Source organism: Nannobrachium achirus (assembly GCF_963921795.1).
Source record: "Nannobrachium achirus genome assembly, chromosome: 24".
NCBI classification, from domain to species: Eukaryota; Metazoa; Chordata; class Actinopteri; order Myctophiformes; family Myctophidae; genus Nannobrachium; species Nannobrachium achirus.
Window position 1 is genome coordinate 24705016 of NC_137831.1, and position 27869 is coordinate 24732884.

Consider the following 27869-nt stretch of genomic DNA (forward strand, 5'->3'; position numbering starts at 1 on the left):
ATGGCACATGGTAACCGAACTAGTAAGTAGGATTGGCTAATGTTAAGGGCCAATGGCAGGGCAGTTTACCCCAGGCTATGAGAGAATGGGAGAAAGGGGCACTCCTCTGGGCTGTAGGGGAAAGGACTGGGGGGTGCTGCTGGAACAGTGCGCGCACACACACACACACACACACACACACACACACACACACACACACACAGTGCACACTCATGCATGCATCAAGATTACGTTTAGGCAGAGCAGGGATAGATACAATGTTTTTTTTAACACACACTCAAACACAATGGGGGATGCAAGGCTGTTGTCACACTGGGCTGCCCCTCCCCCAGGCAGCCGTCTTGACAGGGTAGGGACTAGCTAGTAGCAGGACTTGACATTAACTTTTTGAGGCACAGTGTCCTCTGGACAAGTACATTTCTCATTCACTTGTCCAGTCAAGTCACAAAATCACCAGCATATATATTGACTGTGTCAATTCTTGTTTTTATTACTTTTGAAGTCATCTTTTCGCTGGAAAGATTAGCTTCAAGGATACATCCTCCTAAGTAAGAGATTTAGTTTTTTCGTGTTATGACCTTGTCACCCACTTTGATTGTGAAGTCATCTACCTTTTTGAGGTTATGATTTGATCCAAAGAGGATGGACTCGGTTTTTCCCAGGTGAATTGATAATTTGTTGTCGTTAAGCCATGTGCAGATCTTACTCAGTTCAGAGTTAAGTGTCTTTTCAACCTCTTGATACGGGGACCGTTTCGAAACGGGTCCCCATCCGGAATCAATGGGGGTAAATTTACTCGAATCAAATTTTTGTCTTGGGAATGTGACAAAAAACAAAACATATTATTGAACTCGACTCTCCATGGCATGAGTAATCAATAGAAAAAAAGTCATTTTGGGGGTGAACTACTTAAGGCGTTTGTTTGTTTTTGTTCTTTTGAAATGGTGACAATTTATTGCATTTCTTGAAAATCACCTGCTGTATCAAGAGGGTTGCTGAGAACTTAACAAATAAGAATAATATACTGTATAATGATTATTCAGCACAACAGTTATTACAAATTTGCGTGCGTAACTTTTTCCTTTTATTTTTTTGCAATTATTTTCACAATGTTTTCCCCCCTTTGTGGGTGTGCATTTGTAATCTTGTATAACTGTAACTCTCTTTAAATTCTGATAAACCTAATAATAATCTAACTAATAATAATAGAATGACTAGATATGTAGGCTATTCTACCATTATGTCATTAAAAGTATGCCTAGACTGCACTGCTTTTAAAGATTGATCATGGATGAATACAAACAGGCTAATCTGATTAGAATTGAGTAATATGATAAATAGGGAACATGGGCCCCATTGTTATCCATGCCTCACCACTTATCCCTAAACTTCTTTCCTTTATTCACTATTTTGAAAAACATTTTAAAATACTTAAAAGAGCTGATCTACAAGTCCACAACGTGTCGATGTAGATCGCTATTTTAAGTATTTTTAAAATAATAAAAAATTGAAAGGAAGGTTAGGGATGGTAAGCATTGATGAAAATATAGCTGTAAATGTTCTGTCAAACAGATCATCAAAGAAACTATGTTTTAAAAACAATTAAAACGTTGTTTTGCTCTTTTTCAGCGTTTCATTCCTGGAAGACCATTGATACTGCCAGCACTGGTCTGAGTGAATTCCATGAGTATGTGTCTGTGAGACTCCTGGATGATGAGCTGATGGGATACTTTGACAGCAACATCAACACCTTTGTGAGCAAGCAGAGCTGGATGGAGAAACTGGGACAACAGTATGAGGAGATGCAGACAAATATACTTAGAGGACATGTACAAGCCATGAAAAACAACCTTGGGGAGGCCATGAAGCGGTTCAACCAATCAGACGGTAACACTAACCTGAAGCTTTACTGTATTCATTGTTGTTCTCCCTCTCTACACACACACTGCTCTATGACTATAGTGTATATGTTAATATACTGTATTATCTATAGAATAGTTAATATATTGTACTTTCTATAGACTAGTCGTGTATGTTATTATATCTTTCTAGCAGTGGTTCTCAGTGGGGTCCAGGGAAAACCTAGGGGTCCTCGAGTAGCATCAAAATCAGTCTAACAACTTTAACCCTATATAGATCGGCTATTTGAAAATAGCAGATCTACAAGCTCACAACACGTAGTGATTTTATAACAACACAAATCTTGTACAAGATATTTTCCTATGGGGGTCCGCAGCCAAGTACATATTTATTTGGTTTGAGAACCACTAGTCTAATAGACTATTATGTTAATATATTTTACTGTGTAGACTAATGTTAATAATTTGATGTACTGTATAGACTAGTTAATGTTAGTATACAGTACAAACATAGAGTAGACTTTGAGATTTTGTGTGTGTGTGTGTGTGTGTGTGTGTGTGTGTGTGTGTGTGTGTGTGTGTGTGTGTGTGTGTGTGTGTGTGTGTGTGTGTGTGTGTGTGTGTGTGTGTGTGTGTGTGTGTGTGTGTGTGTGTGTGTGTGTGTGTGCTCTTTGCGTGAACTGTAGCAGGATGTGATTTAATTCAGTGTCTCTGTCTGTCTGTCTGTCTGTCTGTCTCTCAGGTGTCCACATCTTACAGTACATGTATGGTTGTGAGTGGGATGATGAGACTGGAGAGACTGAAGGTTTTAGACAGTTTGGTTGTAATGGAGAAGACTTCCTCTCATATGACCTGAAGACAGAGTCATGGGTCGCTGCAAAACCACAGGCCTTCATCACTAAACGCAAATGGGAACAAAACAGTGCTTTGATGGCACAGTACAAGTACTACCTGACCAGTAACTGCATTGAATACCTAAAGAAGTATGTGACCTATGGGAACAAGACTGTACAGAGAACAGGTACAACATGATGTGATGAGTTTATACTTAGATAAACATGTTAAGATGTTGTAACATTACTATGAGAACAGCAGAGAACTGGTATAACAACATGATGGAGTTATCAAGGTTATTATACAGTAATGTCTCTCTGTCTGTCTCTCTCTCTCTCTCTCTCTCTGTCTCTGTCTGTCTGTCTGTCTGTCTGTCTGTCTGTCTGTCTGTCTGTCTGTCTGTCTGTCTGTCTGTCTGTCTGTCTGTCTGTCTGTCTGTCTGTCTGTCTGTCTCTCTCTCTCTCTCTCTGTCTCTCTCTGTCTCTGTCTCTCTCTCTCTGTCTCTCTCTCTGTCTCTCTCTCTGTCTCTCTCTCTCTCTGTCTCTCTCTCTCTCTCTCTCTGTCTGTCTCTCTCTCTCTCTCTCTCTCTCTCTCTCTCTCTCTCTCTCTCTCTCTCTCTCTCTCAGAGCTCCCCTCTGTGTCTCTCCTCCAGAAGACTCCGTCCTCTCCAGTGAGGTGTCACGCTACAGGCTTCTACCCAGACAGAGTCATCATGTTCTGGGCTAAAGACGGAGAGGAGCTCAGTGACGAAGTGGACCTTGGAGAGACCCTCCCCAACGCTGATGGAACCTTCCAGATCAGTGCAGACCTCAACGTGTCTTCAGTCAAACATGAAGACTGGAAGCATTACAACTGTGTGGTTCAGATCTATGGGGTCAAAGAGGACATCCACACCAGACTGGACCCAACCCTGATCCTGACCAACTGGAAGAAACCAGCTGATGAAGGTACACATGAAACACATGTTGTCACAGTTAGATGTTGTCTGTCTTGTCTATGTTTTTTTATTTACATGTGTTATTTATTATGTTCTAGTTTCTTGTCTTCCCCAGCTGTACAGTATCTCATTTGTAATCACCTGTCACGTGTATAATTATATTAGTGTTGTTCCCCACTCAGTCAGTCCTTGTTAGTTTGTGATGTCTTCCAGTGATGGAAAAAGTAGTAAAATGTTTTTTGCAAGTAAAATTAAAAGCTGCAATCAAAATAACCTAGAGTAAAAGTACAGAAGTATTCAGGTTCAGGTTCAGGTTCGGTTTATTAGTCAAATGCGTATCCATACAAGTACAGACAAACAATGAAATGCTTGTGCCAAGAGCACTCTCAGCCTTATTGCACACAAAACAATACGACAACAACAGGTCACCCAGGACAACCCAAAAAACAACAAAACAACCATACAGTGTGACAGTGTACAGTTTAAAAACTGCGTATATTGTACATGACTACCTACGTCTCGCTTCCATCTCTTCGTTAAGCAGCCTGATTGCTTGAGCATAAAAACTATTACTGAAACGGGTGGTGTGAGATTTGATGCTCTGGTAACGTTTTTTTGAAGGGAGGAGATAGAACAGGGAATGGGCGGGATGACAGCTGTCCTTTAAGATGTTCTCTGTCTTTTTCTTACAGCGTGTGTTATAGATTGTGTGTAGCTGTGGTAATTCTGTGCCAATGATTTTGGCAGCTCTCTTCACAATTCTCTGTAACTGTTTACTGTCTTGAGCAGTCACGTTACCAAACCACACTGTTATGCATCCTGTCAATACACTTTCTATGGTACAGCGATAGAAATTAACAAGAGCCTTGGTGCTTAGGCCAAATCTCCTGAGGCGCCGCAGAAAGTACAATCGCTGCTGCGCTTTCTTAAGGATACCTTCGCTGTTTTGAGACCATGTGAGTGAGTTTGTTATGTGAACACCCAGGAATTTGAAACTGTCCACTATGTCTACAGGTGAACCATTTATGGTTACGGGACTGTGATTGACTTCAGATTTCCTAAAGTCAACGATGATCTCTTTTGTTTAACTAACATTTAGAGAGAGATTGTTATTCTGGCACCATAGGGTTAGCTCTTCAATTTCCCTCCTATAGGCCCTCTCATCATCGTTGGATATTAGTCCTATAACCGTGGTGTCATCTGCAAATTTGAGAATAGAATTATTTCCACACCTGGCAACACAGTCATAGGTGAACAGACTATACAACAAGGGACTGAGGCAACAGCCCTGGGGCGCTCCAGTCCTGGTCAATATCTTAGATGAATGCTTGTTCCCTATTCGTACAGATTGTGGCCTGCCTGTCAAAAAGTCAAACAGCCAGTTGCAGATACTACTGCCCAGACCAAGACCCCTGAGTTTCAACACAAGCTTAGATGGTACAATCGTGTTAAAGGCAGAGCTATAATCTATGAAGAGTAGTCTGACATAAGAGTTCTTATTCTCCAGATGTTTCAAGGCAATGTGTAGTGCGAGAGAAATAGCATCATCGACTGATCTATTAGCACAGTATGCAAACTGTAATGGATCAGTATTGGCAGGGATAATGTGCGTTATATGTGATATAACCATTTTTTCCAGACACTTCATAAGAACAGAGGTCAAAGCCACAGGGCGATAATCATTAAGACAGGTGACAGGATTTTTCTTTGCTATGGGTACAATTATGGTTTCCTTGAAACACAACGGTACCACACACAATGACAGGGACATATTGAAAATGTCAGTAAAGACTCCCGAAAGCTGGTCAAAACACAACTTAAGGACACGTGAGGCAATCCCATCAGGACCGGCCGCCTTATGAGTCCCAACGCTTTTAAAAGTTTTACTCACATCTCGTTGTGTCACCTGCAGCTCCACCGCACCGGGTGTACCCCGCACCGGTGTAACTGGGTCCGTGTTGTGAGATTCAAAGCGGGCGAAAAAGTTATTCAATTCGTCTGGTAGAGAGTCCGAGGTGTTAATAACAGCCGGCTTCGGTTTGTAATCCGTAATCGCCTGCAGCCCTCTCCACATACGCCGTGCGTCACAGCCACTATAGTTGTTCTCCAGTTTGTCCCTATATTGTCTCTTAGCGTCTCTGATCGCCCTCCTCAGGTCGTATCTGGATTTTTTGTACCGTTCCTCGTCCCCAGATTGAAAAGCGGCTCGGCGCTCCCTCAACTTCAGACGAGTATCCTGGTTCATCCACGGCTTCTCGTTGGGATAGGAGCGAACGGTTCGCGCTGGGATGCAATTATCCACACAGAATTTAACATAGCTGGTGACAGTGTCAGCATAGTTATCCAAACTTGTGGCTGAGTCTTTGAAGATGGACCATTCTGTCGATTCAAAGCAGCCCTGGAGTTTAGATACATTATCTGTGGACCAGCACTGTACAGACCTCACCCTGGGTTGCTCGCTCTTCATCCTCTGCTTGTAGGCAGGTAGTAGTAGCACCGCATGGTGGTCAGATCTCCCAAAGTGGGGCCGTTGGACCGCTTTGTAGGCATCCTTGATGGTGGAATAACAGTGATCCAGCGTCCTTACCTTCCTTGTTGGGCACTTAACGTGCTGGTAGAAGTGCGGCAACACCGATTTCAAGTTGCAGTGGTTAAAGTCCCCCGCCACGATTGAAATGGCTTCCGGGTGCTTATTTTCCTGCTTACAAATGACATCGCTTAGCTCGTCCATAGCTTCGGATGCATTCACTTCTGGTGGGATGTATACAGCCGTCAGCAACACACAAGGAAATTCTCTGGGTAGGTAAAACGGTCTGCACCGTAGTGTTAAGTGCTCCAGCACCGACGAGCAGTGGTGTGAGACTATGTCCACATTAGTGCACCAAGAGTCGTTGATGTAAAACAGAACACCGCCCGCTTTCGTCTTCCCCGTGTTTGCCATCGAACGGTCCATGCGGAACACAGAGAAGCCATCTAGCTGTACCGCCCTGTCAGGAACGTCAGCCTTCAGCCACGTCTCCGTGAAACAGAGCACACAGCAGTTCTTTATATCCCTTTCAACGCGTAGCCGGGTTCGGAGGTCGTCCATCTTGTTGTCGATCGCTTGGACGTTTGCCAACAGTATGCTGGGGATGGGTGGTCGCGAAGGGCGTCCACGTAGCTTCACTAGTGAACCCCCTCGCTTCCCTCTCTTCCTCCTATGGCCACGCCATGTTGGAACCGTGCTGCTGTTGTTGTTATACAGTTCTCCCGGCAAATCCGGTCTGAAAACGTCCGAGGCAACAAATCTCAAGTCCAGTAACGTCTGGCGATCGTAGGTCATCGTACAGGACGCATTACGTGCAAAAACAGTGACATACAACATAAAAACCAGCAACAAGGCAAGAGCAGCTCTCAACGTGTCGCCATGCCACGGCGCCATCTTGGTATATTGGCATCAAAAGTAAAAGTACTCACAAGTTATCATGTCTAAAAGATCTTTAGCCAAGTTTGAAAAGGGCTTGTTTTCAAATAATTGTAGTGAAGTTAAAGTAGCCTACTATATTTGTCTCTGAGATTTAGTGGAGAAGAAGTAAAAGTATAGAAAATTGTAACTACTCCAGTAAAGTAAAAGTACATTTGTATTTAAGTACAGTACTTGAGTACATACTTAGTTACTTGACACCACTGATGTCTTCTCTGTTCAACTGTATTAAAACTCAATCATGGGTTTTGATCCGCTACCTACCTGGCTGTTCTGCATTTGTGGGTTCTTCACACTTGCATGTGGTACATGTACATGTTCTTCATGCATTTTGTTAATACGTACCTGTTGTTCTCCTTGTGGGGGTTTGTGGGACTTACAGTTACAGTATGCTGTGACTTCATGGTGAACGTGAACATATCAATTATTTACATTATTTACGCGTGAAAAATGTTTCAGAGGTGATGTTTAGATGTGAAAAGTAGTTTTTAATGTCTTGATTCAGGAGGATCTTTCAGTGTCCTCATCTTTGTGGCTGTGGGTCTGATTGTCCTCATCGCTGTTGGTGTTGCTGTTGCTCTACTGCTGCTGAGGAAAAGGTCCAAACCTGGTGAGTTTGCATGGTGACACATCAATTATACTTCTACAGCAGTTGTTCCCAAATGTTTTAGCTCGAGATGCAAAAGAGAAATTATAGATGTTTGTCCAGGACCCAAACTAGTGAAAATAGCAGATCTGCAAGCACACAAGGCATCACTTTGTGCTGCGTTGTCAGCTTGTAAATTGGCTATTTTCACTACTTTCTTAAAATATATATATTATTATTCAAGAACTTTTTAACTTATTTTATTTAGATAAAAAAAAAAAATGTTTTTTAAATAATAAAGGGATATTTACTGGTGGTGACACATTAAAAATGTGCCCACCACCCACAAATGGGTCCCGACCCAGTGTGTGGGAAACAGCTACTTGAATAATAATAATAACAATAACAACAACCTGATATTTCAATTGTATTATTTTAAAGTGTAACCTCTAACTCAATCCTAATAGCCTTAATCTTTTCTTCTCTTGCCAGGATTTACTCCGACGAACAGTAAGTGAACACAGAATCTTTATAATGAACATGACTTTCTCCTATTGTTCATACATGTACAGTATGTATGCTATTTGCTGTTGTCTCAGTTCGATGTAACTTTGTACATTTGTAGCTGAAGAAGACTCTGGTGGTGCCAGTGACATGGCTATGAAGACCTGAAGCTCTGTTCAGCCTCCCACAACCTGTAAGAATCAATGTCAGAGTGCCGTGTGTTGCCTGATTTATGACTCGGTCCGCTCAGAGAGTGGGCGGGTCTATGGGCTGGAACCAGTCTAGTGTTGTGTTATTTCTTTGTAAACCTCAAAATAACTTACAGTAACTTGTAGTCTGACCTTTATTGCAGAGTTACAGAGAGTGACAGAAAGAGCATGCAGGCTCGAACCGTCACTCTCTGTAACTTTGCAATAGAAAAATGTTGACAAAGCGAGCCATTTGTGTCTAATACTTTCTACTTTTTGATCTCAGTTCAGCACCTGCCTCTAAGAGGTTGGAGGTGCTCTACTACCTTTTGATCCTGACTCCATGTATGACAAGATTTCAATCTGACCAGATCGCCATTGATTAGTTCCTGTGTGTGTGTGTGTGTGTGTGTGTGTGTGTGTGTGTGTGTGTGTGTGTGTGTGTGTGTGTGTGTGTGTGTGTGTGTGTGTGTGTGTGTGTGTGTGTGTGTGTGTGTGTGTGTGTGTGTGTGTGTGTGTGTGTGTGTGTGTGTGTGCTGGTTTCAGGAGCAGAGCTTTGGAGAGACAGTGAACAACAACTCGTCATCCATCCCCACCTGCAGTGAAAAGTCTGTCCAATGCATCTCTGTGGCCTGTTGTTCTACTTATAAAGAAACGTGTGTGTGTGTGTGTGTGTGTGTGTGTGCGTGTGCGTGTGCGTACGAGAGAGAGAGAGAGGAGAGAGTGAATTTTAACATGATTATATTAAATACCATTGGATAGATGCATTTTTACAAATGTTGCGCTACATTATTTTGCTATTGGACTTCTATGGTTGTAAATTCAGTGTGACATCTCTAATACAGTTTGATCCGTTTCACATAATGTGTTTAAGATGAGGCATTTAGAATTCTGTCCATGAGAAACACTGTGATACCAGTTGGTCATTTATTGAAGACAAAATCATTGTGTTGTCAAGATTATTGTGTAGCTTGACTCTCTCAAGTCCATCTTTTCTGTTTGAATGAGTTGGAGAAGTTGTTTTCATGAATATCATTTGTGTTCTTTGTGTTGTTGACTTCATGAGCTAATTCATGCTTTAAGCGACGTTTTTTCTTAACAGACTGGTGAAAGCTTTTCTTGTTATAATTGTGGGCTCGCCTATAGGCGAGCACACTTTAGATGTTGTCATTATTTATCTATCAGTCATGCAGTCATGCATACTGTAGACGGGAACTTCGGTTCCTTTCTACTCCTACATACTTAGTGAGAAAATGAAAATAAAAACATCAATGTGTTCAGTTTACAGTGGCGAAGTGTGCTATCATTTTCTATAGCAATCGGCCAAATGGTGGCGCTGTAGGAAGCCTTCGAAAGTGCGAACTTTGAACAGGTATAGCTCATGCTGTGTTTGAGTTACAGCCATGAAACCTGTATACACTTATGCGTCTCCTCATGCCGAACAACTTTTACCCTCTAACTTTTGACCTCTGACCTTTAGGTCTCCCACAATTCAGAATTATATGAAAAACAGTAAAAATCTATCTCCTCCTGGGATTTTCGCGTCAAGTGCACAAAACTTTTTTCACATGAACTTTGGACCAATACGGTCAGATTGATCAACCAGATTTTTTTTAAAGTGAAACATAATTTTTTAATAATTCAATTAATATTGCGGTTTTATGCAAATTATTCTTCTGCCTCTAAATCATACATGCAAAGTTACACGTTCATGGCATTTGGCAAAGATGTAGAGGGTTAGTCAAAGTATCACTGAAACCAATTTTATTCCAATCGGCCAAAGGGGGGCGCTATACGAAGCGTCTGAAAATTCAAACTTCAAACGGGCATAAGTCATGACTCGTTTCGTTTGAAGACATACAACTTGTTACACGCGTGCTTTGACTCAAGCGGAAGACATCTGTGTCGTTGTTAAGTAAGCTCCGCCCTTCAATTATCCGCCATTTTGAGCAGTTTGTAAAACGCGTAAACCCGCTTTTATTCTGGAATTTTCGCATCACGTGCACAAAACCTTTTTTACGTGAACTTTGGACCGATATCTAAAGATCTGTCAGATCGGATTTCTTTAACATTGAAACATGCTTTTTTAAATAATTCAAACAATATTGCATTTTTTGCAAATGATTCTTCTGCCTCTAAAACATACATGCAAAGTCACATTTTCATGACAAAATAGTGTAGAGGGTTAGTTCAAATATCACTAAAACCAATCTTACCCCAAATGGCCAAAGGGGGGCACTATATAATTTTGAGCAGTTTGTAAAACGCTTAAACCCGTTTTTATTCTTTTATTTTTGCAATTTGCATGAAACATTCTACACGCAATCTAAGGACCTTTATCTAACATGCCTATGAAGTGCACACAAAAAAATTATAAAATAATAATAATAAATATAGCTGCAAGCAGCGATAAAGTGGCCAAAGCCAAAAACACCTCAAATCATGAACATAGCCTGGGATGTGCGTGAAATCTTGCAAGCACATTCCCAATAGGTCAAGGAACAGATACCAACCTTCTCACATTGGCCTGTTATAGCGCCACCAGCGGGTCAACTTTTGCACAACACATTTTTGGAACAAAATGGACCAATCTTTGACGTCAGTAACGTCAAAGAGAGCACTGTCTGCGATCTTGACATTTTGTGCTTTTATAGCCATTGTTTTCTGGCTTGAAGCGAGCCCACAATTGTTTCGAAGGAACAATATTTTTCTAGTGTAGAATAGATATCTGCCCAGTCAGCTTTACATCATAGTCACACTTTATTGACGCTTGTAAATATTCATATATTTAATAATAAAAAAAATGTTTCGAAACCATTACTGCTTCATTATTACTAGCTACATTAGTGAAACAGTCAGTTTCTTAAGACCCATTAAGAAGTCTTCATTCATGATATATTTAATTGTGTTCTTACTGTAATTTCTATTTAAAGAGCACATTCATATTACATTAAACATACTGTGATTCCTATGATGATCCTTCACGGCATGCAGTTGATAACACTGAGACAAACTGAAAAATATAATGATCCAGGCATGTAATATATTTTGTATTACTGAGTTTTCCATAGTGAGAAAAGGGGGGGGGGCACATCTATTATTAGTTATGGATCTATTAATGTTAATAATCCTTGTCCACTGAGGATGTATGAAGAGATGCAAACAATGAGGGGAGAGTAAACAATTCAAAGTAAATAGTATTACCCTTTTCTCTAGATTTCTCTAAAAACTAGTTTTTTTTTTAAAATGAGACGTTACAGAAGATATGCATTGTCGCTGAAGCATCACGTGAAGTGACGCCCAGCGTCGTTTCTGATTACGCTGCCACATTAGGACCTGTGACCAGGGTCTGTTAGAGACAGAATGGTGGTTCCATGTTAAAATCTGCATTTCAATGTAATTTTACTAACTGTAAAATATCTTACTGTATAGGGTATAGCCGGGCAAAGATGGGTCTTACATTGTACATTTTCCAATGCTTGTAAAGCAAGCATGATAAAAGTATCAAACATGCAAAATTCAAGAGAACACATGAAAATGCATCTACTCTGTTAAAATATTTCTAGGGGAGGACCACCAGACCCCTCGCTTGGAGAATACATCTATAGGAACACAGGCTCACAGTACTGGCTTTTCTGAATTACAGTGTACTGTACATTTTCAATTTTACTTCTACTCCACCACATCTGAGGCAAATATTATACTACAATTATTTGAAATCTTTAGTTACTTTGTAGATTTTACTTATTATTACAAAACATGCATTAACCTGTTCAGCCTTATTTAAACTTTGGATATTTTCATGGTCAATCTACAAGCGCACAACGTGTCACGACGCGCTGTGCACTTGTAAATCTGCGATTTTCAAAAGATTTTGGAAGAGTGGACTGGTAGATGTTTGGTACATGGGAGCATGGTTCGAAACCTGAATAGGATATGGAAATATGATTTAGAGGTGTAGTTGCATGTTGTTCCCACCGGAGTGCGCAATACACAATACTCTATATATTCAGAAACTGCATCTTGATCTGTAATGTTCACTTCCTTCCAGGTTGTTTGCTGAGAACAAGATGAGCCTGTGAACAACTACTGGTATGAAAAAACACAGAATAATCATATATTGTTGATTTCCATAATACATACATCTTATTGGAGTCCTGACAAAAGAGAATTCAGTCAAGTTTAGTGTTGTGAAACCACTAGGCCCAAACAAAGCCTGTTGTTAATGCTAACAAGGAATGGCAGAATTCTTCTTCTTGATAGAGGTGTTCCAAAAATACTTTAGTGAGAATACTGGTGTGTTAGTCCGTTTCAGGTCAAATGGGGCAATTGCATTTCTGAACCATTCCCTCAGTCAAGTCAGTAATGTGGTCTGCTAGCCCTGAAACATGATGGTGGGATTTTATGTATGTTGTTTAACATTTATGTGGATGACCTGTCAAAACAGTTGAATGGGTGCAACACTGGCTGTCTTGTGGGGGACACTGGGCTTTTATTGAAGATCTGCACACTGGTAAAGATTTTGACATCAAATATAATGCCATAATAAAAAGTAACATGATCTTGAGAAGCAGAGAGGACAGGAAATTATCTTTCTCTGCTATTTTGTCCTGTGTGTGTGTGTGTGTGTGTGTGTGTGTGTGTGTGTGTGTGTTATTATTATTATAAGACTTAATTTTATCCTTCAACTCCTTGTTTATGCCCCAAAATGACATACAGGTTTTGTAATGTATTATATAGCAATTGAGGAAATATTACACCTTAATTGTTGAATGTCTAGGCATGTTCTAATCATGTATACCTGTACTGTACTTTACTTAAAACCATTTTTCAAAGGAAATTGGAGGACCCGCCCACCGAGAATATCTGACCTGATTCATTCATACAGGTAAGTTCTCCACCTCCACACACAGACACCACTGTCCCAGCAGCCAGAGGCTCTCATAGGCATATTGCAAATCGGGCACTTTTTGAAACTTTCAGCATAGTTAAGTATATGCTATGATTTTTATCAAATGGCCACTAGACTAGGCCAACTTGGAACCAAACACTGTAAAATAAAAAATAACGTATCATTTACGACTTAAAATTGGGGGTGCACTTCCATTTGGTGATACTTACGAGATCACCAGATCATGAACATGCGTTTAGATCAATGTTCACAAACGAGAAATCAGTTGGAATTAGCAAATGAATGCTTGCTTGCTGGCGTGTCCATGTGGTGAATTATTAATTTGAGCTAGTCAGTGTGTTTGTTCTGACCGATATGGTGCAGTAACAGTTATGTATTATTTTTGAAGGGTCAGACTACTGGGAAGGTCAGACTGGAGCTGTTTGATATTGACTGTAGAGAAACGTGCTTCCTGATCTGATGGTATATTCACAGGGAAGAAACTACTCGAGTTTTGAGAAGGACATTGGACCAGGCCTCATGGTGGCCAATCATCATGACAGATGAGGCCTTGCACAGAAATCTTTACTTTGGGTTATTCCGGGCAAACTGCCAGCAGAAGGCTTCCCATACCCCAGCCCCAGCAATGTGTTGAGGTGTCCCTGAGTCTATGCGCCTCTGTTAGCAGCGGAAAAGCGTGTCCCCCCTCGGGATGAAATAGGTCTAACTGCTTTCTGTGCTTTCTAGTCTCTCTAGAACATTTGGTTCAGTCTGTTTCAATTTCAATTAAATTCAGGAGCTTTATTGGCATGAGAAAACATAGGTTTACATTGCCAAAGCAAGTGTCAAAATAAAATAAAAAACAGTTTCTCTACAGTGGAATCAAGTAACTCACATTTGAGTGATGTCTATCCGTCACAAGGGCAAACACACTGTCAAGAGAATATCTGTTTCATTATAGGACAGGATGGAAATAACTTTATACTTTAATTTGTTAACCACTTCGACACCTGCATCCCTATTCTGGAGCCGGGAACAGTCGTCAAAAATACCAGATCTACAAGGTTACAAGCTCGCAAAGTTGTGAGCTTGTAGATCTGCTATTTTTGGCGAAGATGTACAACATGTACACACAAACAACATGTGTGCCTCCCTCCATCCTCATTGAATGTTTACACCCCCCCCCCCCCCCCCCTACTGTCCTGACTTTATTTTGTGCTGCTGCTGTACATCCCCCCCCCCCCCTGCCAATTGGTGCCTCTGCATACCCATCATCTTTGATGGCGCTCGTCTGTGCCCCCCTGACCTCCCACTGCAATGATCACATAAACAACCCAGTTGTACTCTAGTCTCCTCCATGGAAATCTGGAACCAGGAAACACTTCAAGCTCAAGAACACCTCTCCGCTCAGCCCCATATGCAACAATCACTTGTTTAAGCCACCCAGCTCTGATACAGCTTTCAATCTATGAAGAGAGAGAGGACTGGCCTGTTTTTCAGACCTATACTTAGACGGCTCATTTGCCTCCTTCGAAGATCTCAGTGCCAAGTTCAAGATACCCCATTCCCATCTGTTTTGTTATTTTCAGTCCCGCGACTACGCCCGCACCCACCTCATACCTTTTCGTCAGTCCAACAGGCTCAGTGGTTCACAAGATACTCTCGCTCCCTAAGGCACAAGGCAGGATCTCTACGATACATGATCTTATATCATTAATGAAAGTGCTCTAACCTCTGCTCTTACAGGGGTTAGAGGTAAATGGGAAGCAGAGCTTGAGCTTGACTTGGCAGATAAACAGTGGGAAGAGGCAGTCCTAAGGGTCAATAACACATCCTCATTTGCTTGCTTATATCTAATCCATAGATAAGGAAATCTGGACGTCTCAGTTGGAACTGTTACCCCCGCAAAGCCGCGGTTGAAGATGGATGGATGGATGGATATCTAATCCATTCCTTGTACAAACGACAGACTTCGCAGCCTTTTTCCAGGGATGAATGATACCTGTGAAAGGTTCAGCTCATCACTCGCTAATCATACCCATATGTTCTTCTCTTTTCCCAAGCTGGCTCATTTCTGGTAAATTTTTTGTTGTTTTGTTTCTTCTTTGGTTACGTCCAGTCCTGTCTGTGTCTAAGTGAAAAAGATATAGTCCATAGCCCAGACCCCTCATTTTCCTATATCGGTGCCATTAGAGAAGGCAAAGGTTGCATGTGATCTTTGTATTGCCACATGTCTGTAGTTTAAATTATATGATAGCAATGTCAAAATATCAGCTGATTGGTTACTTGTTTTAGGCCCTTATATCTGGTGGAATATTTGGATGATTCTGCTATCAAAGTATAGGTTTTCTGGGTTGCTGAGTTAATTTATGAGCTAACTGAAGCAATTCAATCTCACTTGTGCAAGGTCAATGTCAAGGTCGAGTTCCTCTGGAACAGTGTTTCCCAACCACTGTCCCGCGGACCTTTGGTGTGCCCTTTGAGATGCTTTGGTGTTCCCTTTGAAATTTGACAATGAAGTCACAATTCTATCACACATTTTATCACCCCTGGATGTCAGACGAACAAGATTATACCACATATGTTTTGCCCTATGTTTGACATCTCTGTTGGCCCATGGACTAATATACCGATATGCCAACTACTGTAACATAACCTTCCTCTCATTGTGCCACCTATGTTTCACCAATAAAAAGGTACATATAATGAGTTCAGGGGTTCAAGGGATAATGGGTAAATGTCTTTTTAAAAGTCTAGTTAATTGTGTCTTTTAAAAGTGTTTTTAAAAGTCTAATATGTGTGTCATTGTTATAAAGTGTAATAGTTCAGCGTGTCCTTATACAAGTCTGATAGTTGTCTTTATAAAAGTGTAATTGTTCATGTCTTCATAAAAGTACAATAGTTCAGTGTGTCTTAAAGTGTAATATGTAAATGTTGTTGATATAAAACTCTAATAGTTAAGTGTGTCTTTAACCTGTAAATAAGTCAAGAGGCAAAAGACTCTGGTGTTGCACTCCTGGTTTACTATGATAGTTAATATATTGTTGATATACAATATGTACTGTACAGGGTATGAAGCTTTTTGGAACAAATGGCAGCTTTTCTTAGTTTTTCTCAATATGATTTCAATATAGAAAGAATAAAGATTCACTAGCTAACAAGAAACACACCATGAAGGTTTAAGGGTTTTAATGAAGTAAGGGCAGATAATTAATGAGCAGTGATCGATGAGCAGACATGGATCTATGGTGTAAACAAACATGAATTGATCAATGATAATAATGAAATCAAGCAGTTATGAGTCCGCAGTGGAAGGAGGGGAATGGGGAGGGCGTAGGTTACGAAAAGCAAGAGGGGTTCTGGGAAGTTAGAGTGAGGATAAGTAGAGCTAGTTAGATGTCTAGGGGGCGGAGCTAAGGGCCAGGTAGGTGGTGTGAGAGCAGGTAGGTGGAGAGGGGGGAGGAGTCATGGTGTGTTTCTCTCTCTCCTGAACTTCTGTTGTTCCAACACCATAAAAAGAAAACGGTAGCAGTAGATTTGGATGCCATTCAATGGTTTGTCAAATCCAGCCTGAATCAGATCGACATAAAGTTCTTTGACCCCAACCCTTCCATTGGATGTTGACAAGAGTTTTCACATAATGATTGAAACATTGATTACAGACTGAATGCTAAAAGTGTCAATATCTACTGTCAATATGCAAATTAAAAGACAACATGCTGTACTAGGTTGGAGAGAATGTTTCTGTTATAATTCACATGACCATAAATACAGTTTATTGAACATATAGTCTACTGTAGTTTAACAGTGTATTAGCTATACAACCATAGGCTCACAGACAATAACAGTAATACTTATGTACAGTTTGATAGTAGTTTATCAGACTGAGTGATCATTTTAATGGGGGAGGGGGGGGCAGATAGCTGCAACGGATGAATAGCAGAGCTTGTAGATCAGCCATTTTCAAATGGAAAGAATGTAGACAGGGCTGAAGTGATGTATGTTTTGTGATATAATCCAAATCTACAAAGTAACTTGTTTTCAGATAATTGCAGTGGTAAAAGCATAATATTTGCCTCTGAGATGCAGTAGTTGTAAATCTGGAATGAGTAGCCTAAATCTACTTAGTTACTTAACTTAACACCTGGCAGTTGCACTGACTATGTGTCAAAAAGTGCATTCAGGCCTTAGATGGAGCTCTTTGTCACATAATGTTACATCTATACCAAGCTCCTGGAAGCATGCTCATTGGGCAGCCAAGTGTGAATTAAGGCCCCTGTTATACGGAGACGAATTTTTAATTACCAGGTCGTTTTTACTAGTAAAACGGCCATTTTGACACACGGAGACGCGTTTTTATGACCTAATCCGACACTTTTTGAATTCGGGTCTGAAAGTGGAAAAGTGCGTTTTCGCATCATATACGCAGCTGTGTAATAAAGGAATTCGGCAGCGAGGGAGAGTGCGATGATGTCATAGCACTCCCTCCCCTGCTGCATAACAGTGTCAGTGTGTCAGACTAACCGAAAATGTATTTATTATTATTTGTGTTGTTGTAGGCCTAATTAAAACCCAGAAAATAGCCCAAAATGAACACATAGTGATCTATAAGCCCAAACCTCATTTGAAAAATTTCAGGAGTATATGAAAGCCTTTTAAAAATGTCTATAGCCTATTGGCTATAAAACATTTATTGTTTTATAGACAACATAAGCAATTACAACTGCCAGCAGAAGTAGGGTCAGATCAATAATTACGCATGAGTCGCACCTGGTAGCCTATAGCTGCCTGACGGAGTTGCAACAGCTCTCCTCTCCGCAAAGTTAAATTAAACCATTAGGCTATGGATTGGTATACATTCCATTCTAAGCAAACTAATGATTAATGACTATTTTGCGTTCCCCCTTTTCAACTTCTCACAAACTTTCAACCCAATTTAGTGGTGCCAGTTCAATTCCTCCCACACATTTTTATGTGTTGATACTTGCAACTGATGTTGTACCCTATTGGCTCACTTTCCAGTGAAGAGGCTGCACCATTAGGATCATGTAGCACCTAGCTATAGATACTCCTCCCACTCACCATGCCTAGCTGACAGTCTCTGCCCCAGCCTGAAGTACTTATAGCAACAAATATCACCCTCCACGCCTGACTTACATCCCTCAAACACAGGCCAAAAGTATTGATAACTTAGTATAGATGCGCGGCCAAGCCAGATGCACTGCGATGGATTAAAAGTTTCAAACCCTTACACACGACACCACTACGGTCGTGGCCCGTGCGGGCAGGTACTTTACTCCTCCTGCGCTACCTGAGTGCCATGCTACTGACGCAAGTAACATTGTGAGCAGCTGCTCAGGATTCTTAGTTTGAATGCAGGTTTTATTTTATTTCGTTTTTATTACGGCATGGGTCTGTATAGGAGAAGGAGTCTAGCCAAGTAGCCGTCTATAAGTGGTTGGCCTCTCTGTCTGTGTGTCTGGCTGCTTGTCCAGAGCTAATCTGTCAAACCGCCGGAAACAATCAATGGCAATTTGTGTGCATACTGCTTAGGTGGTTCAGGGCAGGCATCTAGTACGGATGCCTCCCGAACGTCTCCCTATAGGGAGGTCCTCGATGCACATACCAATGGGAGCAGACCAGCAGACCCCCTGGCAGACCAAGGACCAGATGGAGGGATCACATGATTGCACTGCTCATTTTTTAGACTGAAACTATCAAAAGAGTACACCAACTAAGTGTTCTCTATATGAGCAGATAAAGGTACTTTAAAGTTTTTCTCCCTCTTCCGATGAAATTGTTTATTTTGAAGAGAAACGACTTCATGAATAAAATTAAATCACAATGAGACGAACAGCAAATGAAAAAGAAAGGAAAATATTAGGGCCTCAAAAGCAGAGAGAGAGAGAAGGGGCGTTGCGCGCTCTCTCTCTCTCTCTCTCTCTCTCTCTCTCTCTCTCTCTCTCTCTCTCTCTCACACACACGTTTCATGTGTTCAGATCAGATACTTTTATAACCATGCTAATGTGGCGAGCTGATTTCCATATTAACGACCTCGTCTGAACCTTCAAAGTGATGAATAATTGACAACAAATGAAATGTTTTGATTGTGGTCGTCGGGCACCGGGCCATGTTTAATGTTTCACATGTTGCTTTTCTGAGCTAATTACCGGGATGGTGTACAGTAGGCCTACATTTGTAACACACACAGACACATGTACGCACGTTTCTGTCAAAGGAAATCGGAAATTTCACTCTAAGGGTCGATTCACACTCTAATAATGAGCCTAACTAATTTCGGTTCAGGAGGGCTCCCCGACCCGAAATTAGGGGAGTCTATTCATACTTTCTTAACGGCTAGTGCCGAAGTCGCTTATAAATATTGGAGGTCCATGGCATGACAATGTTTGTGGCCGATAAATGAGTGTTCTCTTCTCTCTCTCTCACTCACTCTCACAAACGCTCGAGCTCTGTCGAAAACATTTAATCTACAAGCTCACATTATAGACGTGCCGCCTCGCCTCTCTTGCTGCATGCATGTCATCACGCAGTCACAACTCGTTGTGGAAAACACGGAACACTAGCAAAGTTGTGTTTAAGCTTTTCTTTTCTCTTTAAAACGGTCGACGACTAGCGAGACATGCAGAAAAGCTGTGTGTGTGTGTGTGTGTGTGTGTGTGTGTGTGTGTGTGTGTGTGTGTGTGTGTGTGTGTGTGTGTGTGTGTGTGTGTGTGTGGCGCGCTCCTCCCAGTCCATCACTCTCGTCTCCAGCCAGAGCGAGAACCAGCTGACAATGTATCCGCTCTGCGACGCTCAATACACGGCCACACAAGCATTTGGAAGTCAACGTGTCTCCCTCCCAAACGACCGCAGTTTCCTTGGCTTCACAGCCAAAAATATTAAATTGGAGCCGGGTTGAATTAATGAGAAGACACTGCTGAGTATCGAAATTAAGTCGGGAGGTCACAACATTTCGGCAGCACCGTGGAGCCGAGTTGAGTCGGTTGACGCCCCCCCGAGCCGGGGGAGGCGAACCATATTTGGGTTCGCCTAGTGCCGAACCGAAATTAGTTAGGCTCCTTATTAAGGCCTGTCCATACTTTGACCGAAACCGCCGTTTTCGGTCAAAAGGTCATTTTCAACTATAAAATGTAATTCCTCGAAAGTTCTGGAAAGCTTTTTCTCCGAACAATAGTTCTGAAATTTGCACTACGAGATGCTGTCACTCGCCGAAATCATGTTCGGTGAAACGGCCAACGTGATTGGTTGGTTGGATCACATGTGTGTTCACAAGAAGACGGGTGCTGGTGGCCACAACACTGTCCCAAAGCTGTTCATCCAGCTGCAGTGGCTCGGAGTCGGACCCCCGCCGATAGATGTGCTCGCCTCCTCCTCAGCTGCACAAAGCAGGGCAAAATCCTCCTCCTCCTCTGCCTCCTCGTCTTCCTATCCTCCTCCATAACCTCCACAATACGTGCCACCGCTTCCAACTTTTCCATCTCCGCCGTCGCTGCTGCTGTTGTCTCTCTCTCTCTCTCTTCTCTCCTGTTCTCTTTCTCCTCACAATGCGTCCCGCCGCCTCCTACACCACACGCAGCGTGGTGTACGCTTTTCCCCGAACCCCCCGAACAGGAGCGAAGTATGAACATCTGACGCTTTTTTTTCGGAAAAGATAAAAAATAAAAAAGTTTATTTTTCAACCGAAAAGTTCGGTTCTGTCGAAGTATGGAGACGAGAGGCCTTAAAGGCCCCTCCATTCTTTGACCGAAACCGCCGTTTTCGGTCAAAAGGTCCTTTTCTACCATAAAATTATATCCCTCGGGACTTCTGAAAAGCATTGGACCGAACGAGAGTTCGGAAATTTGCACGCCGGAAAACACAACTCACCGAACATTTCGGTCGAAGTATGGAGAGGCCTTTAGAGTGTGAATCGACCTTAACATTGAGTTTAAAGAGAAAAAAGCTTAGACCTACGTAAGCATACATATGTGCGTGCATGTGTGTATGGTCCATGGTTTGGTCATGTTTCACATGTATCCTGAAGAGAATCATGCAGCTTTGATTTCCTCTCCGCTGATTCATGCAGACATTCCTGCTGCGCGCACATACACACACACACACACACACACACACAGACACGCGCACGCACGCACGCAGGCAGGCACACACACACACACACACACACACACACACACACACACACACACACACACACACACACACACACACACACACACACACACACACACACACACACACACAGGGCCAGGGTGCCTCTGGCATTCCATCAAACGCCCAGTAGATGGCAGGCAAGCACCATGAAAGAGAGACTATTTCATTTCTGCCTCACCACTGTGGTGAACTCTGTGGTGACTCTCCTGGCCCCCAAGTTGTGGAATAAACTCCCTGTCGCACTTAGAACAACGGACTCACTCGCTAGCTTTCGCCGAGGACTGAAGACTCACCTTTTCAGACTCCACCTAAACCCTTAGCACTATTGGAAAAATCAATGACCATACATGAAGCTAGTTAGCATTTGTTATTAGGTTTTTAGAAACTTTTTTTTTTACACTTAATTTGCCATGTATGCTTATTATAAGTGACTTTGAGCTTGTTTTTCTATAAAGACAGGAAGTACTTATTGGTAGTTGCAGGTTCTGGTTTTGTGGGGCTTGTTAGTGTAGTTGCTTATGTGGACATGTTTCCTAATGTTGTTTCACAGCGGTTCTCCAAAGGCTTTCATGTCAAAATGATTATGTATTTGTCCGTGGACTCCCATCTGAAAATATGTTGTGTCAGGGACCCCCACATTCAAGATTGGTATTGTTAAAATGTTAAAAATATTTAATTTTTTAGTGGTAAAACTGATCGTGGGTAAAATGTGTACGTGTCAATACGTCATGAATTCTCCAGTGGTGTAAAGTAACTAAGTACATTTACTTGAGTACTGTACTTAAATACAATTTTGAGGTATTTGTACCTCAAATGTAAAATGGTAAATGGTGCATTTATATAGCGCATTTATCCAAGGCGCTTTACATAGATTGTGCATTACATTTACCCATTCACGCACACATTCATACACCGGTGGCGGAGGAAACCATGCAAGGCACCAACCTACTCCCCGGGAGCAACTCTAGGGGTTAAGGACAACCTAGCAGCTGTACTGTGCTTCATTGACTTCAAAAAGGCTTTTGATTCTATCCACAGAAGCAAGATGGTGAAGATCCTTGAGGCCTACAATGTCCCTCCCAACATTCTCCGGGCTATCGAGACCATGTACGCAAGAACAAGGGCCAAAGTGGTGACCCCAGATGGCAGCAGTGAGGTGTTTGACATCCGAGCTGGTGTAATGCAAGGAGACACCCTAGCCCCCTACCTCTTCATCATAGTTCTAGATTATGCGCTCAGGAAAGCCATAGGTGGACGAGAACAAGAGCTTGGCTTCACGCTAACACCAAGGAGGTCAAGGCGGCATCCCGCAGTAGTTCTGACAGACCTGGACTATGCGGACGACATCAGCCTGCTCTCCGACAGCATGGAACAAGCACAAGAACTCCTGAACAGGGTGGAGATAGAGTGTGCCAAAGTTGGTCTCAGGCTAAATGCTAAGAAAACTGAGGTCTGAGGTCTGAGGACGACCTAGATAGTTTCTAGTTACTTTGTCGATTTTGTTTGTTATCCAAAACCTGATCAACCCCTACATCCCCACCCGTTCACTCAGATCAGCCAACACAGGGATGCTGACAGAACTCTCGCTAAAAACCCCAGGACAAAAGTCCACTCGTCCAAGACAATTTGCCCTCCTGGCCCCCAAACTGTGGAATAAACTCCCTGTTGCACTTAAAACTACAGACTCACTCCCTAGCTTCCCGCCAGCTTCCGCCGTGGACTGAAGACTCACCTCTTCAGACTCCACCTAAACCGTCTCTCCCTCCCTGGTTTGGAATTATTAATTTTTCCACCATCAAACTCTCTCTCCTTGCTTGGCTCGCCCAACTTTGTTTCAACAGCTCATTCCAGCTGCATCATTCTATCTTTATAGCATTCTGTAGCGCCTGGGCTGTTGCTTCTTTTTTTTATGCTTTGCCTCTCATTAATAATTTACAGGAAGAGACTGGGACAATTTTAGTGCAATATGCAGCTGCGGAATTCAAGTTATTGTTTCGTAGGACTGTCACACACACAGAGAGAGAGAGAGAGAGAGAGAGAGAGAGAGAGAGAGAGAGAGAGAGAGAGAGAGAGAGAGAGAGAGATATTCTCTGACAAACTCTTTGTAGTCAAGCATGTCATTTTGATTCTTTTTCATAGGCCTACATACTACGCACATCATTAAATATGTGTTTGCATGTACATGTGGAGGCCTGTGTACGTGCGTGTGTGCATGCATGTGTGCATTTGTGGTTGGTGCATGTGTGTGCGCGTGTGTGTCAGTGCATGTTTGCAACACCAACTGTCCATCAACAAACAGTCTTCTCTGTCTCTCTCCATTAAATGTAACTCTTTTTTCATGCTTTTCAATGCTGTTTCTTCATATTTGCCTCATAACTATCTGCATCTCATTTCCTTTCTGTGCCTTCGCTCTACTGGCCAGTGCTGCTGAATAATTCACGCGGCAGCGATAGTCTTTCGTACAGACGACACAGAGAGAAACATGATTGCTGTTTTTTTTTTCACTATGTTACCGTGGGACTCCAAATCACAACAAAATCAAAACCAGGGGTGCCGTGACCTAAGTCCAGGGGTGTCACAGAAATATTTCCGTTTCAAGTCTTCGGGCTTTCCCTGAAAACTACTTTCTCCTGAAAATGCATGATGATGGCGAGGGCCACTATATATTTCCTTCACTCCAGAGGGCCACATTGTATATTGCTGCGTCCTACTTTGTCATTCTAGTATCTCATACAAAAGAAGCAAAAATTGCAGATCTACAAGCTCAAAACGCATCGCGCTGTGATGCGTTTTGAGCTTGTAGATCGGCTATTTTTGTCTTCTTTTGAATTGGAATCCTGAATTATTTTTTGTTCTTTTTTTATTGGAATCCTGAAATTTTACATTTTGATTTAATTTCAAACGTATTTAGTTATATACTCATGTTAACTTTATGAACTTAAATACAAATACATTGGACATAAAAAAAATACATTTTAATACTACTAGACATTAAGCTGATGGAATTAAAGCAGGTCATGTTTGGAATTGTAACAGCTGAAATCAATAATATATCAGTATTCCGGTATTAACCTGTGGGCCGCATTAAGCAAAGGTAGGGGCCGCATGTGGCCCCCGGGCCGCCAGTTGCCCATGTATGAGGAGGTAGAGTATCTGGGACCGTACTTATGTTCCCCAGGTTCTATGTTACCCTCTTACCCCCACAAAATAGGTTCTATGTTACCCTCTTACCCCCATAAAAAAGGTTCTATGTTCCCTGCTCAAATAAAAAAAAAAGGTTTTATGTTCCCTGCTCATCAAAAAATGCAAGAAAAATTAATTTCTAATTATTAACAATTAACTCTAACACACAATGGATACGAATAGTAATACTAGTGGGACAGGGGAGCACTAACATCTGGGCACCAGGGACATCTGGGCACCATATTTTTGTTATGGCATCTGGATGAGTGGGCACTTGGACATCTGGCCACTAGGTACGTGGGCATTTTGACGAGTGGGTACCTGAACCTAAGTGCCTACAATTGGACGAGTGGGCAACTAAATATTGTGCATATAAAAAAGACAACATTCATTAAAATGTGTTTTCATGGTTGAAGTTCTTCCAGTCTGAGTGAGCTTCAGAAAAGGTTCTTGGGAGCAACGCACTGCCCAACAAACAATGGTGTGGTTCCAACGATATAGACTTCCTGCTCCAGCAGATAAGACGCCAACGCTCTGACCCTCTCTCAACCCCATCTACAAGAGGTCGCAGGACCCAGGAAACAGCCGTTGTCCCCCCAATCAAAAGTTCCATTAACCTGGAGAGCCCGGCAACTAATTGAGTGGATTGAGGCTCAGATAGATGTGCTGGTGTGACAGCGAGCTGCAGTGCTAGGGGACACGTCTGGCTGTGCTCGTAATTATTGTTGGAAAATAAGCAGAAAACAATCTTACAAAAGGGCAGCTGCTTTGGTTTCAACCATGTAGAAACGCAGACACCCTGTCAGGGCCCTACGATAATAACTCATTTGATCTAAGCCGTATAAGTAGAGCTTCTCTTCAACAGAACTCACAGGGATTGAGCACCCGTTTCGAATGGTATCACGCCATAGGATGGCCGTTTATCATACCAGTAAGACGCCCTAAGGGTGAGAAGTGACCTTGCCTTAGAGCTTCTTAATAAGGCACAGTTAAGAAGCAGGAGTTATACTCTTAATCTGGCTGGTCGTCGTGGTCGAGTCATCATTGTGATGTCAGAACAGGTCAGCCATATCTGGAGTCCATAAATGGAGATGTCTTGGCCATATAGTATGGTGAAAGACACACATCTGTGACAGCTAAAGGAGAAGTTAGCCTATCAACCTGCTCTTCATTTCCTATGTGGAATTACCCAAGTTGGTTAGCTACCCTGCAGTTAGCTGCTTAGCATTAACATCCTGAGGTCAGCTCTATATCTCTGCTTGTGTTCCAAAGTTTGAACTTGGCCTTCTCTTTACAACTGATGAAGTCAAGTAGACACACTTTGTGTTTTCGTTGCGTTTAGCAAATCCGAAATCCTGAGGCCAGGGAGAGAGAGAGGAAAGAGAGAGAGAGCAAGGGACTCAGTGGCAACAGTTGCGAAAATCGAAAAAAATCAACCCTGGTCCGAAAATAAATACGAAACGGGCGGCAGTGTGCAAACGTGATTGACATAACGTGAGGTAGATTTTTTAATTTACCCGTTCCGAAATTCACTCCGATATTCGGCCCGAAAAACTCAGCAGTGTGTAAAGACCTTTACGCTGTTGCTCTATTGCTGTCATATTGTGTTGAATGTTGTGTACTAAAGTGATTCTGGCTGTTGCTCTATTGCTGTCATATTGTGTTGTATGTTGTGTACTAAAGTGATTCTGGCTGTTGCTCTATTGCTGTCATATTGTGTTGTATGTTGTGTACTAAAGTGATTCTGGCTGTTGCTCTATTGCTGTCATATTGTGTTGTATGTTGTGTACTAAAGTGATTCTGGCTGTTGCTCTATTGCTGTCATATTGTGTTGTATGTTGTGTACTAAAGTGATTCTGGCTGTTGCTCTATTGCTGTCATATTGGGACCCAGTGTTTCTGGCTGTGGAATTGGCTGTGGGATCATGTTGTGTTGTTTGTGTTGTTAAGGGATAGCTCACCCCCAAAATGACCTTTTTCCCTATCAATTACTCACCCCATGGAGACTTGAATTCATGGATATTTTTAGTTTTTTGTCGCATTTCTAAGCCAATAATTCACCCTTTGTCAAGTCCCGCCCCTCTTCACACCCATTGGTTGCTGTCTTGGTGGGACACTCGGTGGGACACTCCATCCACTACCATTTTAATTCAGTTGCTTCGTATTGTTATTCTGTGTTCAATTCTAATTTCAAACTTGGTTTCAGTAAAATGGAGCTGCTCAGTGGCAATATAGTGTCTCAGCATGTTTTTTAAATGTTTTTATTTCTCCAAAAATTATGTTTTAGCAAATTCAACAAAAAAAAGCGTAACCAGGACATGACAAGGCAGATGGAGTCTGCTGGTTGGTCAGTCAGGGACCAACCAGAAGGCTAACAAAGGGTGAATCTGAGGAGACTCTTTGTGTCTCCATAGGGAAACACTGATGGTCATCAAATTATTGACCATGGAATGCGACAAAAACTAAAAAATCCATGACATAACCTTCAATTGCAAATTGCACTATTGTCACTATTATCATATTGGGAGCCAGTATTTCTGGCCATGGCATTGAAGACTGATGCGGATCTACTGTATACCGGTATGTGTTGTGTTGTGTTGTGTTGTGTTGTGTTGTGTTGTGTTGTGGTTGAAGCTAAGTTGTGACAGGGTGGCTGAATTGGTTCATTAGATTGGCTTGGTGGCAACACCTCTGTCTATGTGCAATGTGCATGCATGCCTATTCTTGGCATCTTTCTTTCTTGCTTGCTTGCAGCACATCGTGAATGCATTTCACATGAACATATTTAATTTCACCTCTGGGATCCCATTCTTTAAACGACGTACATAAACACGTGTCTGGAATGTTTTTAGACCACTGACGTTGACCAAAGAGGGTGGCAGAGTGACCACACTCACTGGCAAGGGGTGGGAATGGCTATATCTTTGTATATCAATGATCTATGACTCACGGGGGAGTTGACAATACTGCCCCAGTGCCCACCACTTTCCAAAGACCAGTGTATTTTTGTGTTGCCCTTTCAATCGTTTAATTGTGTGTGTGTGTGTGTGTGTGTGTGTGTGTGTGTGTGTGTGTGTGTGTGTGTGTGTGTGTGTGTGTGTGTGTGTGTGTGTGTGTGTGTGTGTGTGTGCGTGCGCTCACGGCTGTAGTGACAACAGTTGGGGGAATCACCTTGCGCTGTTTGAAAGCTGTGTCAGGTAATTTCACACTGTCACACACATGCAGTCATGTCTCTCCCTCCCGCGGCTACACA

The 27869-nt window shown here is 42.1% G+C and overlaps 1 protein-coding gene across 1 annotated transcript; it reads left to right on the forward strand.

The window, feature by feature from the left end:
- On the forward strand, nt 1-27261 carry LOC308280163 (H-2 class I histocompatibility antigen, L-D alpha chain-like; the record flags this gene model as incomplete). The annotated part of the gene is made up of 6 exons (XM_080720424.1): nt 1-10; nt 1630-1887; nt 2602-2880; nt 3320-3640; nt 7599-7703; nt 27251-27261. The coding sequence occupies 6 exons, from the start codon at nt 1-3 to the stop codon at nt 27259-27261; spliced, it is 984 nt and encodes a 327-aa protein (XP_080576550.1).
- Between the last annotated feature and the right edge of the window lie 608 nt (nt 27262-27869).